General features: G+C 41.0%; 1 protein-coding gene across 2 annotated transcripts in view; it reads right to left on the bottom strand.

Annotated features, from left to right (window-relative positions):
- UNC5C (unc-5 netrin receptor C) overlaps window positions 1-18,685 on the bottom strand; it is a 370,938-nt gene that overhangs the window by 25,890 nt on the left and 326,363 nt on the right. For both annotated transcript variants that reach the window (XM_045570659.1, XM_045570666.1), the window contains 2 exons: window positions 12,984-13,152; window positions 8,925-9,158 (listed from right to left, as the gene is read on the bottom strand). In XM_045570659.1, coding sequence (XP_045426615.1) covers window positions 8,925-9,158; window positions 12,984-13,152 — 403 coding nt within the window. The remainder of the gene's footprint in view (window positions 1-8,924; window positions 9,159-12,983; window positions 13,153-18,685) is intronic.

Raw genomic sequence — 18,685 nt, 5'->3', positions numbered from 1 at the left:
TTGCTCTAGGATTTCTGAAGTCATCTTGTGTTTCTTTTCACCCATAGCACATTATTTTTAAACTAGAGGCCCCGTGCATGAAATTCGTACATGGGGCAGAGTGTCCCTCAGCCCAGCCTGCACCCTCTCCAATCTGGGACATCCCTTTCACAATCCAGGACTGCTGGCTCCCAAATGCTCACCTGCCTGCCTTTCTAATTGCCCCTAACTGCTTCTGACTGCCAGCTTTATTACCCCCTAACCACTCTTCTGCCAGCCTGATTGCCCCTAGCTGCCCTCCCCTGCAGGCCTATTCCCCCTGCAGGCCTGGGTTCCCCCCAACTTCCCTTCCCTGCATCCTGGTCATCCCCTACTTCCCTTCTTTGGCAGCCTGGTCACCCCTAACTGCCCTCCCCTGCAGGCTTGATTGCCCTCAACTGCCCTCCCTTGCAGGCCTGGTCCCTCCTCCCAACTGCCCTCCACTGCTGGCCATCTTGTGGTGACCAACTTGTGTCCACATGGGGGCAAGATTTTTGACCACATGGGGGCAGCCATCTTGTGTTTTGGAGTGATGGTCAATCTACATATTACTCTTTAATTAGATAGGATAGAGGCCTGGTGCATGGGTGGGGACCAGCTAGTTAGCTTTGAAGGGTGTTCTGGATAAGGGTGGGGTTCCCTTGGGGTGTGGGGTGGCCTGGGCGAGGGGTCTGTGGTGGTTTGCAGGCTGGCCATGCCCCTTGGGCGACCCAAGCAGGGGCCCTGGTATCTGGGGTTATTTATCTTCTATAATTGAAACTTTCTAGCCTGGAGCAGAACCAAGCCTTCTGCTCGCTCATTTTTGTTGGGATTCATATATCTTCTATCATTGAAACTTTGTAGCATTGAGTGGAAGCCTAGGCCAGCAAGGGCTTGCGGAAAGCTTGGCTTCCTCTATTGCCAGGGAAACCCAAGCCTCCCTCCTGTTCTCTGTGGTTGCAGCCATCTTGGTTGGATTTATTTGCATATTCACTCCTGATTGGCTGGTGGGCATGGCTTGTGGGTGTAGTGGAGATACGGTCAATTTGTTTAAATTACTCTTTTATTAGATAGGATTTCTGAATTAATTTTCTGTTTCTGTAGTAAGAAATTACCATACTCTTAGGGTGTTGGAAAAACACATATTTATAACCCTACTTTCTGCAAGTTAGTCTGACAGATTCTCACTGAGTTAAAACCAAGGTGTTGGTGGGGCAGCCTTTTTTCTTGGAGGCTCTAGGGGAGAATCATGCAAAGTCCCTGTGCCATGTAAGGTGACACATTCACAGGTTCAGAGCGCTGTGTATAGATATCTTTGTGTGACATGAGCTCTGAAGATATACCTGCCCACCACAACTTCTATTTTATCTTCCCCCTCTTCTCTATCTCTTAAAAAATTTATTCAAAACTAGAGACCCGGTGCATGCAATTTATGCACTGGGGGGTGTCTCTCAGCACAGTCTGCAACCTTTTTAATCTAGGACCCCTTAGGGGATGTCCAAATGCTTGTTTAGGCCCATGGGGATTGGGCCTAAACCAGCAGTCGGACATCCCCCTCACAGTCTGAGGCTGCTGGCTCCTAACCACTCACCTGCCTGCCTACCTGACTGATTGCCCCTAACTGCTTCTGCCTGCCAGCCTGATCACCCCTTAACCATTTCCCTGATGGCCTGATTGATGCCTAACTGCTCTCCTGCCAGCCTGATCACTCACAACTGCACTCCCCTGCTGGCCATCTTGTGGCAGCCATCTTGTGATGACATGGGTGTGGCCATCTTGTGATGATGTGAGGGTGCGAGGGCCACCTAGGCTTTTATTAGTATACATGGCAGGTCATTTCTAGAATATATGGTAGGGCAAGGGCCAGGGACAAGTCTCATGAGAAGACAAAGGTGAGTACATTTGGGGGGACCAAAATAATCCATGCCTCTGAACAGCTGAACCACCAGCCTGCTACCAAACCTAAAAGTCATCCCACAATTAGATTGCAATTAGAGCTAAGGTTTTCATTGAGCTACTGTCTTCAAAATGCCCACCTAACTACCCACCTAAGGATAATTAGCATTATCAAGTGTCTATCTTGTGCCAGGAAATTGAATAACTTTGGTCTCCTTGAATCTTCTAAGTGTCCCTGGTGCAGACCAAATGTCTTTCCAAAGTGGCTAAGTTCAATGATAAGAGCCACAGAGCTGAGAGTGGCAGGACCAGTGGAGCCAGCCAGCCTGACAAATCTTTCCTTCATTCCACATCCTTCCACTCGCTCGGCAGGGAAAACACATTTGTAACCTTGAATGCATTTTTTGTTGATGTTATCTAAGTATGTGGTACATGTATGCATATATTAATTTAAGCCCCGAGACCAGGATCCTGAAATTACATCAGGTTAGTTTTGAGGCTGTTTGAGGAAACAGAAGGAAAAGATATGGTTAATGGGGCCAATTCAATAGAAGGCTAGCCTCGCGAGGGAGAGAAGAGACAGGGCCTCAGGTGTTCTGAGGTCTGTAGGGTCACGTTTTGCCACAGAGAGGGCATCAGAACACTAGAGAAGGGAGTACCCTCAGGATGACAATAACTCCTTTTACAGACTACCCGACTATCTAGAAATTCAGCCCAAAAAAATGTGTGTTGCATAATCCTTAAATGGATTTCCTACTTTCTTTAATTTTCAGTATTTCTCTTTTTTTCCCCCTACCTTTTAAACAAAATATGATATTTCACAGAGTTACTTTTATTTCACTGGTAGGCAAACTGTGGCTCATGAGCCACATTCAGCTCTTTGGCCCCTTGAGTGTGGCTCTTCCACAAAATACCACGGCCTTGGTGAGTCTATTTTGAAGAAGTGGCATTAGAAGAAGTTTAAATTTAGAAATTTTGGCTTTCAAAAGAAATTTCAATCGTTGTACTGTTGATATTTGGCTCTGTTGACTAATGAGTTTGCCAACCACTGTACTCTACCAAAGCTGTAGACTAATGTAGGGTGTGTGAAAAATGAAGCAATGCGAAGAAGACTCTTCTCATGGCAAGTGACTACAGAAGAGAGCCAGCTTATATTAATACACATGTGTTTGTTTGTGTTGCATAGGCATATACATTTGCCAGAAATTCAATAACCATCACAGACTGCCCAGCTCATATGCAAATAATTCCTCTTTTAGGTTCTGAATCTCAGAGTTCAGAATAAACCCCTTTATTACATAGGGGGAAAAAAGTCTCATAAATTATACCATTAGGATAAGGGGGGCAGACATTACTTATTTCCACATAGATGAATATTTCTCCTGGAGTGTTTTTAAACTTATTGCAAATATAACCTTGTTCTCTGTTAATTTCAGGTTTATAATCATTAGGACTTAAGTCTTTGCAAATAATGAAATGAAAAACACCAATATTCTTAATTTAATCACCTGAACAGGAGGAAAAGAGGAAAACCGTGGTAACACCCAATACAACCTTTTCAATAGATGCGGCCTCTATGGAATTGGTTCTAAACTACTCTCATGATTCTCAGCATCTTCATCTCTCTCTGGGAACTCAACTTGCACATGGCTCTCACAGCCTTTTTGAGCACATGAGCAGGGAAAAACAACAATGCGCGTGAAAGGCAAATGGAAGAATTCATTTGTCTCCCAGCAGCCTTGCCTTTTCCTCCAGCACTTACTGCCGGCATTCTAATGCTACATCAGTGCTTCCAAATTGCTAAATCACAGCTTTTAAGTTTCAGGTGATCATTTTTGCCCTCAGGCTTAACAAAACTCAAGGAAATCGTTATGAAAGCTGCTGAAGTGGATGTGGTGGGTGGGAAGATGAAAGAATTCAGCAGAGTTGTTGGAAACAAATGCTGTGGTCTTGTCCCAGCAACCCCCATCCACGTGGACAATATAAGCACATACGATAATAAGTGGAAATTCATATGCTGGCTTTGTTCAGCTGCAGACATCATTTTCGTCCAATAGCTCTCCCAACTGTGGGGTCCTTAGCCCTGAGAAGGCGTGCTCCACTGGGCTCCCCTCTCTGCCCTAGTCCAGCATCTGTGAGGGCTTCTGCAATTCAGAAAGAATCCCCAGGGCACAGCAATAACTATAAGAAAATATCAAGTCTGGGGAGACCCACTTTGGGGCATCATTTGCTGTGCTGGAGGTGCAGGTGGTAGAGGAAGGAGAGAATTAAAAGCACAAACAAAGAAGTGGGGCTTCTTTTCATCAGAGCCCAGACTAGGTGCGAAGAGGCTGAAATGAAAGGTTTCCAGGGTAAAGGACAGCAGCTGAGGGAGCATCCCTTGGGTGGCTCAATAAGAGTTGTGTCTTTGTAAAACACAAAGGGGCTGTGATAAAATCAAGGACTTCAAGAGAGCAGGAGAGACTTAGAAGAAGTGCTCTGTGAAATCAGATGTGTCAAAGAGAGATAAATGAGGCCTGGCCTGTGGGAATCAGTTGGTTGGGCATAGCACTGTGGACCAAAGAGTTGCCGGTTTGATTCCTGGTCAGAGCACATGTCCGGGTTGTGTGCTTGATCCCTGGTAGGGGGCGTCATTGTTTTTCTGTCTCTGTCCCTCTCCCTTCCTCTCTTTCTTAAAAAAAATTAAAATCAATAAATGTATTTTTAAAAACTATATATATATATATATATATATATATATATATATGAATGATAAATGAAATGATATGGGAGAAGCAGGGTAAAACATAAACTTAGGGCATATATCTTGAGATTATAATAGATTCAATTAGCCATTTATGAATTTTTAGAGCAACTCAACATCCTGAAAGTAGCAGTTGAAGGCTTCCTCTTTAGCTATGGGAATTAGAAAAACCTGCGGCAGTTCCAGACGGTAAGACATTTCAGAGTGGGGGTGAGTTCCCTGTAGATATGGCTGTGAGCAGATATGGCTTTGAGGACCAGGAGATCGCAAGAGGTTGAAGGAGTTCTTCTTTAAGAACAAAGGAAGTTGCTTGCACCTTGTGTATAGAGATGGAAGGTCATGTGATTGTGGTCAGAAAGGAGCAGCTTCATACATGGAGATCTGGGTGTGGTTGTGATGAGGATGAAATCTACAGTGTGTCCACACAGGTGGAGAGATAATATGGGATGATGTGATAATAATATGGGATAATAAGGCTGCTAGAATAAATTTGGGCAAAGGAACTGTGATTATGTGGTGACTTTGAACTTGAGAGGATTCTGGGAATAGAATGAGTAGAACAAAACACCATGAGGCAATTCTCCTAGTGAGGGGATATACAGAGTGCGGCGAAAGTAAGTTTCCAGTTGTGAATATGGGAAACACAGAGTTTACTCTTGTATTGTTCCTTATGAATTACAACTGTAAGCCTACTTTTGCCCCACCCTATATTTTTAGGGTATGCTGCACCAAGGAACTAAAATGGGTGATTAATAACAGAGTAACAGAAGAAATAATAACAGAACAGAGAACTAGTCCCTGAAATACAGCGATGCCCCAGAAGTGGTCCTGGGGTATGAGAGGTATTGGCACTTTGCCCTCCTGGTCCTGCGGTTAGTTAGAGTGTGTTGTCCTTACTGTAGGGATTGTGAGAAACCTCATGTTTCAGTTAATGTGAACAGGTAAGGGAATGGGGGAGAGAATGTAGGAAAATTTGTCCTTAATAGGATTAAAGTTCCAAAAAGATCTGTGAAAGCATTTTGGATAAGAGTTCTGAATCTTGGCTGCACAATGGATTTATCCTGGAAGTGCTGAAAATAAAAACCAAAACCAATACCTAGACCAATTAGATCAAAACTTTTGGGTTGAGATTCCAGAGCAAATCTTTTTTTAAAGCTCCCCACCTGATTCTTATGTGTGTGGGATAGAAAACTACAGATTTAGGAAGAGCATAAGTGAAAAGTGGGGTGGGGCTGAAGAAGGAGGAAGTATTTGCAAAGGACAGTGTTTATGGATAACAGACAATAGAGAAGTAGGGATATGGTAGAGAGACTATATCGGTAGGGAACATTGGCAGGCAGGGTGCCAAAAAGGCAGAGCTGAGGTAGTGAAGGGCCTTTTTCTGAGTTTATCGGCCCCCAGTTTCCAATTCCAGTTTGGTTGTGGCTGAACAAATATTCTCCTTGTTAAGTTACCCATCTTAGACTGCTCAACTGTAACTAGCATTTTGATATTTCTGCAGTATTCAAAGGCCATGCGGTGTAAGATACCTTATCCATTATTCATGTTTGTTTTAGGCTAAGTGCTGGATCCCCAGATGCTGGGAATTTATAGATGTCTACTTGGAAAGCACTGACCACAACACAAACTGCTCTTGGTTTGTTTTCATGGCTAAAACCTGTGCGTCAGTCTTTCTTGGTGTGGACCACTAATTAAAATAATCCAAATTATTTATAGACTATTATTTTCTTTGCATGGATACGTGTGTGTCTGTTGGGAAGAAAGGTCAATAGTGCCTGAGTATAAAAACTATGTGTGTAAATACCAAATACGTGTATCAAATATTTCAAGTATGATGTAGATCTTCTGCAACGATTTTTCTTGGAATCATTAAAAAGATTCACCTTAATCAGTTCCCATGACTCCTCTATGAATACACTTTTCCCTAAGAAGAATTTAAGCCTCGGATGATTTCTATCCTGACAGAGCCTTAGAAGTATCACATTTGCAAAGAATATAAAAGAAATAACCCTAGGCTTTACACTTGAGCTGTGCATTCACATCATTTATTCAACATCAGAAACTCCTGCAGGCTCAACCATCAAAAATATATCCAGTGACTGACTGTCTCATTCTCTTCATGGACCCAACCTGCCACACTCAGTCTTCATGACCCAGAATTACTCTCTGGATAGAAACACCAGAAGGAAATACCCTGATTTCCAGAAAAATTGCTTTATTTGACACATTTTTCTCCCACTTCTCATCTTCTTTCTCTGGGTGCTCATCCTTCAGAAGCTCCTTCGAATGCTTCCATTCATCCTCCCTTGCAATGCCAGGGTTCCCTTTGGTCTCTACGATGTAGGGCTAGCATGTCAAACTCACCTCCTGTGGACTGTATGCCTCGTTTAGACAAGTGAGTGGCCCGTTGAGAAACCCACTTTAAGATTGGAGAGTCCAGACGGCAGCCAGATGCCTGGGAGAGAGGCTTGTACTCTACACTCAATAGCTGTGTGACCTCGAGCAACTTAACTTTTCTGTGCCTTGGATTGCACTTTTTAAAAACGGGATGATATCTTATTGTTGTGAAGAGTACATGGGTTAATAGAAATATTTAGAAACTTGATCAGCACATAGCAAGTTTTCAGTTTTTATGATTTTCTCCCTCTACTCTCCCGGGATATTACCTTTTATCACCATGATGACAAGTATCAATATACAATTGGTTCCTAAGTCTGTATCTCAGGATTTACTCTATTCAGAGAGCCACACCCATATTTCTACACCTTGGGCATTTTGTCCTAATATCTAATTCATATCTCGAACTCAATATACCCAGAGCAAAGGCACCAGATCCACACCCTGAGCTGCTACCTACCACCTGGGTTTGCTCCTGTGACTTGAGGCAGGCTTGCTCCACGCATTCAGTGTTAGTTAGCTGGCCAGCTAGAGCTACTTGAACAGGACCTTCTGCACCTCTTCTCTTCTTCACATGCCTCTGTCATCACCCCAGGCCTTCCCTGCTTTTCTTCTTTATCTTTCCACTGACATCAGACTAATATTTTAAACATCTATTTCCAATCATGTATTTCTTCTGTTTAAATTTCTCCAGTGAATCTCCATTAACTCAAGAAACTGAATCTCAGCTCCTCTACCTGGCAGTCCAGGTTCAGCCAATAAAATTCCCATCTGTCATTTTACTATGCACCAATAGAGTCTGAGTTCACTGCCCCCTCTGTTTCTTCATGCTGTTCACTTCACCTAGAAATCTTGTATTTTTTCCCCATTATTGCTGGTCACACCATATTTTCTTTAAAAAATATATATATAATTTATTGATTTTTTTTTTTTTTTACAGAGAGAGAGAGTTAGAAACATTGATGAGAGAAACATTGATCAGCCCCTTCTCCACACTCCCCACTGGGCATGTGCCCACTAACCAAGGCACATGCCTCTGACTGGAACCGAACCCAGGACCCCCTGAGTACACAGACTGATGCCCTATCCACTGAGCCAAACCAGCCAGGACCAAACCATATTTTCCTTAGGGCCAGTATAAAATGTGAGCTTTTCCTCATATTTCCTTAAAATAATATGATGCCTCCGTCTCTTGAACTTCCATAGAACTTTGCATTCATCTGTGGTATTTATCACACTCTGACTTGTCTCCTAGTCCTTGGCATGCTTCTTTAATTCCTCCTTTTATTGCAACTTATCCAAAGACGCTTACTATAATACATCCTTTTCAGCTTCAAATGGGATACAATGAATGGCAATAGTGGGACCAGGTATTAAGCTCATTTATTCTGCAAAGCAGCAGCCTGTTGTCAAATGCTCAGCCTCTCCCTTGCACTCCTCATAAAAAGAATGGGAATGCATATAAATGCAGTAGCACACAAGAGGAACATACAGTGTGAGCAACTATGCCAATTCCTTTTATAGGGAGAACACAGCTGCGATAAACATGGAAGCGGATTATTACCATCCACAGGTCTCCTTGCCAAATTCTCCCTTCTTAATTTTTCATTAAAGAAAATCAAGGAAGGTAAACAAAAGTAGCCCTTGGGAGGGATCAGTGTAGTGGAAACAGCTCATTTATCAGCCTGGTCTCAGAGAAATGTCTCATTTTTTAAAAAATAAAAAAATTGCATCTTTTGAGGCCAAACACTTGTGTTCCCACACTGGGATACGACACACACACACACACACACACACACACACACACACACACACATACACTTACTCTAGGTGTGCGCAGACAACCTTTGGTGTGAAGGTGAAAAGGGCACGTCATGCAGGAGCCACTTACCTTCAGGGCATCTTGGGTGTCATCCAGACAGTAGACCCGGACGCTGTACTCTAGAGAGGAGCAGCAGAGGGGCCCGAAGATGGCCAGCTTCAGGCGCTTGGCGGCCCCTTTGGTGATGGACTGGCCGACCAGGGTGTAGGTGCTCAGGTTCTCTGTGAGGAGGTGGCAGGCTTCTGCATCCAGCTGAATGTAGCAGGGGGTGGTGAAGTTTTCCTCTCCCACCACCACCACATCCTGCAGGACAAGAAGGAAGGGGGCGTGGCTGAGCCCTGAGGACCCTGATGCGGATAAATGGTGGTAAAGGCTGCAGTTTCTCTTTTCCTGAGCTATGCTTATTAATTTTTCTTCCCTTTATTTCTTTCTCAGGCTTTATTATCCCTCTGTTTCTATCTGTCCTGTTATCTCTCTTACTTCCCTTGCCTTTATACTGCTTATATTCTTTATTTAGATGCCATTCATTTAGCATGTTTTGATCGGAGAACCTACATAAAATTTCAGAACAAATTCATGAATTATCTTTTTTCAGTGTAGCTGTATTTATTATGTGTTTATGAGAATTTAATGTTTTAATCTCCAAAATATTTTTGAGACCAAAAGTACTGTTTTATTTCAATACAATTATAGCATAGAAGTTTAAACACTAGCTTTATAATTATTCAAAGTGTGTATATATTTCTAGGGGTTTGAAAATAATTAGAAAACTTAGGCAATGATGCAATATCATTCTACTGTGTTCTTCCAAACTCACCTGCCAATTGTTTTCTAAAGCAAAACCACTACTTTTCCTCATTAATCTGGGCTACTAGACTCTATGGAAAGCACAGTGTGGTCAACTCCATGCCTTTAAGACAATTTTCTGAGTTATTTTTTCAAGTAAGTGTTTATATAATCTATTCTTACATGTTGAAAATATTTAGCAAGAAATAAAAATAAGTGGAAGTGATGAATTTTGTGAAAATAGTAACTCAGTTTTGTTTTTTTTAAAATATGTTTTTATTGATTTCAGAGAGAGGGAGGGAGTGGTAGAGAGGGCTGTAAACATTGATGATGAGAGAGAATCCTTGACCAGCTGCCTATTACATGCCATCTACTGGGAATGCAGCCTGAAACCTAGGCATGTGCCCTGACTGGGAATCTAACCATGACTTCCTGGTGAATAGGTGGACACTCAAACACTGGGACATACAGTTTTAAATTTATCCGAATGACACAGGCAACAGAAATTATCTGAAAGAGCAAGCATAGAACCCATAAACCAAGGGTCACGATTCCACATGCTTCCCAAAGCATCGAGGTGATAGGAAGACAATAAGGAGTGGTGGAGACTGTGGTAAAGCAGGGCATAGGCCTGTCTAAAGAGCTGAGTCTCCACTTGGCTGCAGCCCTTTGTAGCTTTGTGTAAGTTTAGGGCTACTGAGCCTATAGCCTTTAATTTTTCAAGAGAAACTGGAAGTTTATATTTTTATGTGAAATTATCCTTTTACTAATTCAAACTTAAAAGAAAATTTCATGTGGGAGAAATAAAATACATGTGCAGGTATAACTCACCCTCTGCATTAGGCTACTTCATCTCCACAGAGGCAGGACTTATATCTATCTACTTTGCTTCCCACTGTGGGCCTGGCTGATGGTGAGCAAATGGTTATTTGTCCAAAAAATGAAGAAATGTTTCACCATAAGTTGGGTCCCTGGGGATGGACAAAGATCTGAAAGAAGTAGGCCCCTCAGGTGGCTGTTTATTAGCTAGGCCTTGCAACATCAGCTGAGCTCCAGTAAGAGCTGTCTTTTCATAGTATCCATGAAATTGTTTCTTCAGCTGAACCTGTACCCAAAGATGAAGTTCAAACTGAGTAGGAAAAGCTCAGCATCTCCAGCCCAATAGGACACCTGGAAAGAAGCTGCTTTCTCTCGCAGGGTGAACATCAGCCTCGGGCATCATCTAATCATGGCATGTTACAGAAAGCCTCCTGGAAGATATGGCCAAGTATATAGATGCCCCTGTCCCTGTCCCAAATCTAAGTGTTTTCATAAGGACTGTCCTCTTCTCTTCACATCTCTTTCTTTTCTTTTATCATTATTACTAGAGGCCCAATGCATGAAGATTCATGCAAGAAGGGGCCTTCCTTCCCCTGGCTGCTGGCACCGCCTTTGCTCAAGCCAGAGCTGCCTTTCCACCTTCCCATGCTGCCCAGAGGCCTGGAGGGTCTGGGGAAGTGTGGAAAGCCTGAGTCCACACCATGGCAATAATGCAAGCATCCTGTCCCACCCCAGGCCGCTTGGTGCCTGGGTATGCAAATTAACCTTCTAGTTTTATTGGGTTGACTTTCATACTCACTCCTGATTGGCTTGTGGGTGTCTTAAAGGTACAGTCAATTTGCGTCTTACTCTTTTATTAGTGTATGCTGATGTTATTATTATTACTCAAATTATTATTATTATTATTATTATTAATTATTATTATTCAAATTACCGAGACATAATGTAATTGTATAGATAATTGTGCAATTTGGGGTCACTGATTGTACAATTTGGAATGTTGTTGAGGTAAATAATTTAAAGTTTAATTAAATTAAAGTTAGATTTCATTAAGTCTGGTTTTAACTCAACATAGAGTATATTCCTAGACTTCAGTCTTGGACTGGAGGTCCTTTAACAAGGAGTGATCCCCTCAAGTGGCTGAAAGAACATATCCATAGCAGGAAATTCCAGTTAATCCAGGGTTCCCTGCTGCTCTTCTAGGTCTAATATGACTTTTTCCTAAAATATTAGTCTTGAATGTGTATGTATAGCTTGTTCAAATGGTTCCTTCCTAAAAGGAAAATATGATATGTAATCACAAAATATATAACATATAGATTAGATACATTTTGTAATGATTACACAAAAATACAGGGTAGCTTTTTCAAAGTATTTGATTTAAAAAAATTGTTATGTTTTTTATTTAAAAAAATCCTGAAATGTGTTTTCCTGAGAATAATCTAAAATGTAATTTTTAGTTGGCTATTTTCCATATAAACAATAGACCCTGTTTATTCAAGGGGAAATAACGAGAATATACACAAATGTTTAAAAGGTATTAGGTATAAAACCTTCATGGGAAACATAACAATCCTCTGGCACTTAACTGTGGGTGCTAACTGAAGGGTTTTGATGTCAAGAACAGGATTTTCTTAAGGCACTGTCCTCAAGAAATTAGGATGGCAGCAGCCACAGAGAGGCAAGATGCCACAGATGTGCTTTATCCTAGTGGCACTTGAAATACTGTTTCTGTAAGAGCCAACATTTTCTCAGCCAAATGCAATGTTTCTTTACCTATAAATTTAAAATTTAGATATATTCACCAAAATTTGCATACACACTTTAATAGTTGATAGCTCAATTGATGTTTTTTTTCTTTTTAGCCAGATTCTTTTCCATTTTGAAAATGAACTATGTTAATAAACACTGACTTTATAATCTAAGTGTATATAAATAAATTTCCCTTCCCAAGATATTGTATGTATATTCCAAAATGTGTAAGATTCCTAAGTACACTTTCCTTATGAGCTAGCTCATGCTTGACCATAATTTTCTGTGACTACCAGACAACAGATAAAGCATTCAATAAACAGTCTGTCTGTCTTTCCCCCTTCCTGCCTCTCTCCCCTCTCCTCTCCTCTCTTGATCCCCTTCCTGCATGTTCTCTCTCTTTCATTTTGAGCATAAGATAAAATTCCATCCATGTTTTGTTTTAAAAATAAAAGCCTTGCCGAAACTGGTTTGGCTCAGTGGATAGAGCTTCGGCCTGTGGACTGAAAGGTCCCAGGTTCGATTCTAGTCAAGGGCATGTACCTTGGTTGCGGGCACATCCCCAGTAGGGGTAGTGCAAGAGGCAGCTGATTAATCACTCTCTCTCACTGATGTTTCTAACTCTCTATCTCTCTCCCTTACTCTCTGTAAAAAAATCAATAAAATATATTTTAAAATATATAAAAAAATAAAAGCCTTCCCATGCTTGGTTCTGCTTATCTGAATGGATTGCCCCTGAATTCCATCTTTATCCCAACTGCAGCAGCTCACCTCCCACTGTCCCTGTGCTGCCTGGTTCTTGAGCTGTATCTTCCAGTCTTCGGTGTTGGGGTCTGCGCAGTGATGCATGGTGAGGATGACTGGGCGGGTCAGCAGGGCTCCTGGAGGCCCACAGCTCACCACAGGGGTCAGGAGTGTCTGAGTGTCTTCCATGGGTGGCCTAGGAGGGCAGAGAGCAGCATCAGTGACATTTCCATACATTTCTGTGTATGTACTCTGAGATTTTAGATCTAAAATTGAACAGTTATTTTTTTTGAGTTTTTTTGGGGGGGCAAACAGGAGTTAAGGCAGAACCAAAGTGGAAGATATGCTCTTTATACTGAGACTTTGATCTTGCCAGACTGGAGGTCTTGTGATAACAGTGGGTCTGCCAGCATCCCTTTGATCCTCTTCCCCCAGATACAGGTCTTCCTTTGGTGACTTCCTTTGAAATGCATGTACAGATAGTTTCAGGATGGAATGAAAAGAAACAGTACTTAGGAGGTTACATAACTATGCTTTCTGGCAACACTTGCTATTGTCCTCACAGGGTTTTAAGTACTTCTGTGTTTTGGGGACCTAACTTGAAAAAATACTTCAAAAAACATCACTTGAAAACAAGGACACCCTAGAGCTAAACTTCCTCCAAATAATTTTTGGGAACAATTCGGGCTAGAACAGCAAATTCATTCTTCCAAAAGTGACCAAACTACAGAATTTTATTTCTACAGTAAAATGAAAACTCTCTCCTTGTATACTTCATACTATCAGAGCCTAAATGGAAAAAAAGCCACAAACAACTCCTTCAAGATCTTTATTTCACTCACATCTCTCTTTTTAAATTGTCTTAAATCTTTTCTCCAACAAGATTGTAATCAAGAAACAAATGGATAAATTAACCCAAGTTATCAGTTGGCATGTGAAGCTGTAGTCCCAAGATGTTGAGTAGATTGCCCAAATTCTCACAACTCACAGTGCTATAGCTGGGACTAAGACCAATGTCTTCTCAACAACAGTTCTCAATATTATTCTGTCAGGTAATGTGGCTTAAATATCATCGACTCATGTAATTTAGAGGAGGAAACACCCTTGGGATCAATAAGTACCATCTTCTGTCCAAAGCAGGAGGCTCTCTATAAATGCTGACATGTGGCTTTTAGTTTTCAAATTTTTTCATCCATTGATTTTAGAGAAAGAAGAAGGGAGAGAGAGGGAGAAGGAGAGAGGGAAAGAGGAAGGAAGGGGAGAGAGAGAGAGAGAGAGAGAGAGAGAGAGAGAGAGAGAGAGAGAGAGAGAGGAGAGAAACATCCATCTGCTACTCCACCCATCCATGTACCCATTGGTTGCCTCCTATATACTCCCCAGCTAGAGATCGAACCCACAACTCTGGTGCATTAGGATGATACTACAACCAACTGTGCTACCTGGCCAGGGCTGGTTAGTGCTTTGACACAATAGAAATTATAGTCCACGACTGCTGAGGCTCATTTCATCTATTATCAACTTACATATACAATGCATTCTTATTTAGAATGAACACAATCTCCCTTCCTGATTCCTCTCAATAAATCCTTGGCCTGCTTTCTTTCTACTATGGCATGAAAGCCTTTCAAATATTTAGCTATTGTTATTATGTCTCTAAAAAAATCTTCTGTATTTCAGAGCAAACATTCTCTCAATTCCTTAATGTTTTAAACTTTAGCTAGAAAATCATTTGATTTCCCAATCTCTCCCTGTATTTCTATCTCCCTTTCATATAGATGTCTATCAGTGTTTCAGTATCTTCCCTAATTTGGGTCGTCTTGGGATGAATGTAATGCTCAAGTAGACAGTGCAGGGAGACTACTGGGTTTTGGAATATGTAGTTTTATCAATATCTCACAAAACCATTGCCTTAGGTTATTCTCAATCAAGTAATTATTGATAAATATTTTTAGCATGCTTGAGTTAGATGGGAAGATGGATATAATATGGTTAAGCATTTTATGTATAAAATGAGGCAATAAATCCCCAAGAAGGTTGAGTAATTTGTTAAACTAACCAATCTATGTATTATATTTCTAACATGAAAGGCTTTTGGGCTAAGTCTCTACAGTTATGCAATGCTTTTGAACCTATGTACAGACACTTATATTTAGCTCTTTCATTTCACCTTAATAATTTCAGGACATCTATTTCTTAGTGCTATGTCTTTCCTCCAAATATTGGCTGTCTCACCCAGTCTTTCATCCTCCATAAATCTGATATGCCTGCCACTTATGTTCTCATCTCAATCACTGATAACATTGTAATACAAGAATAGGGCAAGAGACAGAGACCTTTTCAAGGGCACCGCTTGAGATGTCTCTCTGGTCTGACATCAATATGCTGAGTTATTTAGTTCAGCCAAATATAAACCCATTAAAATGTATATTGTCTCGTTCACCTCTTTCCACTTCATTCATGTGGATATTGCAGAGACATATCACATTCCTTTATAGTGGCAATGGGCACTTCATATGGATTTTTCTCTACTATTTACTTGTGGTTCCTGTATTAAATACTACACAATCTAGAAGTTAACTTATCTCTATGGCCTCATTTATCACTCAATGAGTGGTAGCAGTTGTTACTAATTTTTTTTTTTTTAATACTGTTGGAAGAAAAATCTCCATGGAGCTCTCATGTTTTTTGCACGTTCCTGTCTTTGCAAAGCAGTTGCATAGCACACACCTTGGAAGATAAGGCAGTGCTTACCTCTGGAGTAAGTGGTAGACATGCCTACTTTTCATGATAAAAGACTCAGGTTTCCTAAGCCCAGGAGCTGTTTTCTGAGCTGCAACCACTGGGTGTATAGATGTTGTTTGTCCCTCTTTGCATCACTCTTGTAGCACCTGGGCTCAGGAAAACTGGCACAAAATGAGGATACTCTGGATGGCGCTGTTGTTGTGAGTAATGAGTACACTTTGTCCCTAACTAGGATTCTTGTGCCATGTGTCAGCATCTGCAAAACTGGCAGTCTACTTGGTAGCTCACAAGTAAGGTTAAATCTTAGATATTCCTTTAGTTCCTGACAATTATTTTTATAAGTTCTGAGAACTCAATTAAAATTTGGCATATTTCCCCCTTAATAAAATCCGGCTGTCACTGCTTCTACTCTCTTTCTAAAATTTTACTAGTATCTCGCCAACCAATGGCTTCCCTCGCTCCCCTTACATTTAGGAAATCAAAACAATTTTGACTCCTTTTAGCCTTTTAATATCATCTCCCTTCTCATTTAATAACAACTCAGTTTTATTAAATCTAAAGTTATCAAGGTACTTGGAAATGTACTTATATTTGGACGTTTAAGGTTATTGGCAGCTTAAGAACTCATTACCATCCTCTTTACCCCTTCATTTTCATTTCCTCTTTACCTAGTTTTCCCTCCTTCCTTCCAATCTGAAATTCATCCTCTTAGATCAGGAGTGAAGTTTTGCTTTTATTGTGTCATAGTTAATATTACACTATCTGCCCTGAGCTTATTACAATTCAACTTTTCCTACCAGAGTCAGTGGTGATGGGAAAGCAATGATTGCATTTTTCCAAGCACTACTCTTACCTTTTAGTTGCAATTATACCTCAAGCATTAAACTTTTCTAAAATTATATTTTATATAATTTAATTTTAAATTGAATTTATTGGGGCTGACATTGGTTAATAAAATTATATAAGTTTCAGATGTACAGTTCTTTAATCCATCATCTGTATATTGTGTTGTGTGTTCACCAACCCAGTCAAGTTTCCTTCTGTCACCATTTATCCCCCCCCTCCCCTCCCATACCCCTTTCTATCTCCCACAAACCCTCTTTCCCTCTGGTAATCCCCATACTGCTGTATGTGTCTGTGGAGTATTAAACTTTTAAGGAAGGAAAATATAGTGGAAACCATTTCAAGTGGCCCTTGCAATACAAGTGAGGATTGGAAACAGCTGTCCCTCAGTCTGCTGTTAGCAGCAGGTGCTGGAGGCAGAAGGAGGAGGGGTTCTTCTCATCACTGAGTTGGAACAGAAGGGAGAAGACTCCCTGCTGGCCCAGGGAGCTGTCAGACCTGCTCTCTCACAGCATAGCCCTGGCATGCAATATTGATGGGCGCCATCCTCAGGGGATGGGTACCAAGAAGAGGAAGGGGCAGTAGGTGTCAAAAGAATTTATTAACTCAGTGAGGTGCAAGAATGTAATGAATAGGGAACGGGTGAAGTGAAATTCATAACAGGGAATGAAAAACAAAGAAGCAATAATGATGGAAATCTTGTCTGTGTTTTCAAGATGAAAACAGTGTTGAAATTGGAAACATTTACAAACACTTACAGGAGTGACTTAGGGATCAACCGTTAAGATTTACCAACGGTCAGGTCAGAGTGTTTAAATTTAAAATTTTTAATTTATATAAAGAGATGATATTAAAACCCATTACACAAAAAGAGTAGAAAATAAATATAAACAGGTCTGATTCACGTGTTTGCAGAGAAGGGTTTGACTCTCTCTCTTTTTTTTCTTTTTACTGTGCACTTTTTTATTTTTCTTTTCTTTTTTTATTAAATTATTATCTGTTTGACTCTTTTATATCTTGTGTTATGTAAGCTATTTAAGCAAAAATTGAGTAAATATTCACTGCAGATGATATGGAAATGAACACAAAGCAAAAATTAGCTGTAGAAGCAGCAATTAAGTAGGATTTTAGTAATGAACACCGCTTAAACTTTCACAGGCCTTTCAAAGTCCAATAAAGACAATATCACTGTAAACCCTGGGTGGGTTCTGAGGCTTCCAGTACCAAGCTGTGAGACAGGGTTTCCCATTTCGTGTCAGAGGGCTTTTCTCACATTTTGCCTGCTGTTATCAGTGAGGGGAACCTTTCTAACACAGAACGGCATCTTTAATAAAACTTTCACAAGCGCGGTTGCTTTTGCTGCTCATGGCACACCTGTAAAGTGGTTATGATAAGGATTTACCTTACCTCTTTTTCCAGAAGAGGAAATGGAAACCTGGCGATATTAGCATATCCACCTAAGTCTGCACTAGCTACAGGCAAAACTAGAATGCAAACAAAATCGTTCTGTTTCTTTCACCTAATGGTGTGTGTGGGGTTGCTCATCTGGGTTTAGGGCCTGGAGAAATTTGTTTGCCTGTTTGCTAGACCAGGTTCAGAGCTGCTTATTGAAAAGAAGCCATCTCCATCCACCTCTGTGTGGGCCCAGATGCCTTCTAGTAACAGGTATGTCTTTTGTCAGGTCCTCCAGGGTGACAATCCAACCCTCAGCCCAGCTACCTTTTAAAGGGGGTCTCACATATAACTGCAACTGGAAATATTTAAACTCTAGGTGTCTGACAGGGAATATCTACCTCGCTTGCTATCAAAAGCTCAATTGAGGGGGGAAAAATTATGGTCCTATGTGGTTTGCCTCAGTGGATAGAAAGTCAGCCCATGGATTGAAGGATCCCAGGTTTGATTCTGGCCAAGGGTACATACCTTGGTTGCAGGCTCAATCCCTAGCCCTAGTCTGGGTCTTGCAGAGGGCAACCAATCAATGTGTCTTTGTCACATTGATGTTTCTCTCTCTGTGTGTCTCCTTTTCCCTCAGGTGAAAATTAATAATAACAAAAATATTAAAAAAAAGTTTATGCAAGTTATTCTAAAGGGAGTGTCACCAAGTCCCTAACATAAATCTATCTCCAGTTTAAGAAAGAATAGCT

Source organism: Pipistrellus kuhlii, unplaced genomic scaffold, assembly GCF_014108245.1.
Source record: "Pipistrellus kuhlii isolate mPipKuh1 unplaced genomic scaffold, mPipKuh1.p scaffold_m20_p_1, whole genome shotgun sequence".
In the NCBI taxonomy this organism is placed as follows: domain Eukaryota; kingdom Metazoa; phylum Chordata; class Mammalia; order Chiroptera; family Vespertilionidae; genus Pipistrellus; species Pipistrellus kuhlii.
The sequence above is the reverse complement of the archived record's forward strand: the minus strand, read 5'-3'. Positions and strand labels throughout refer to the sequence as shown.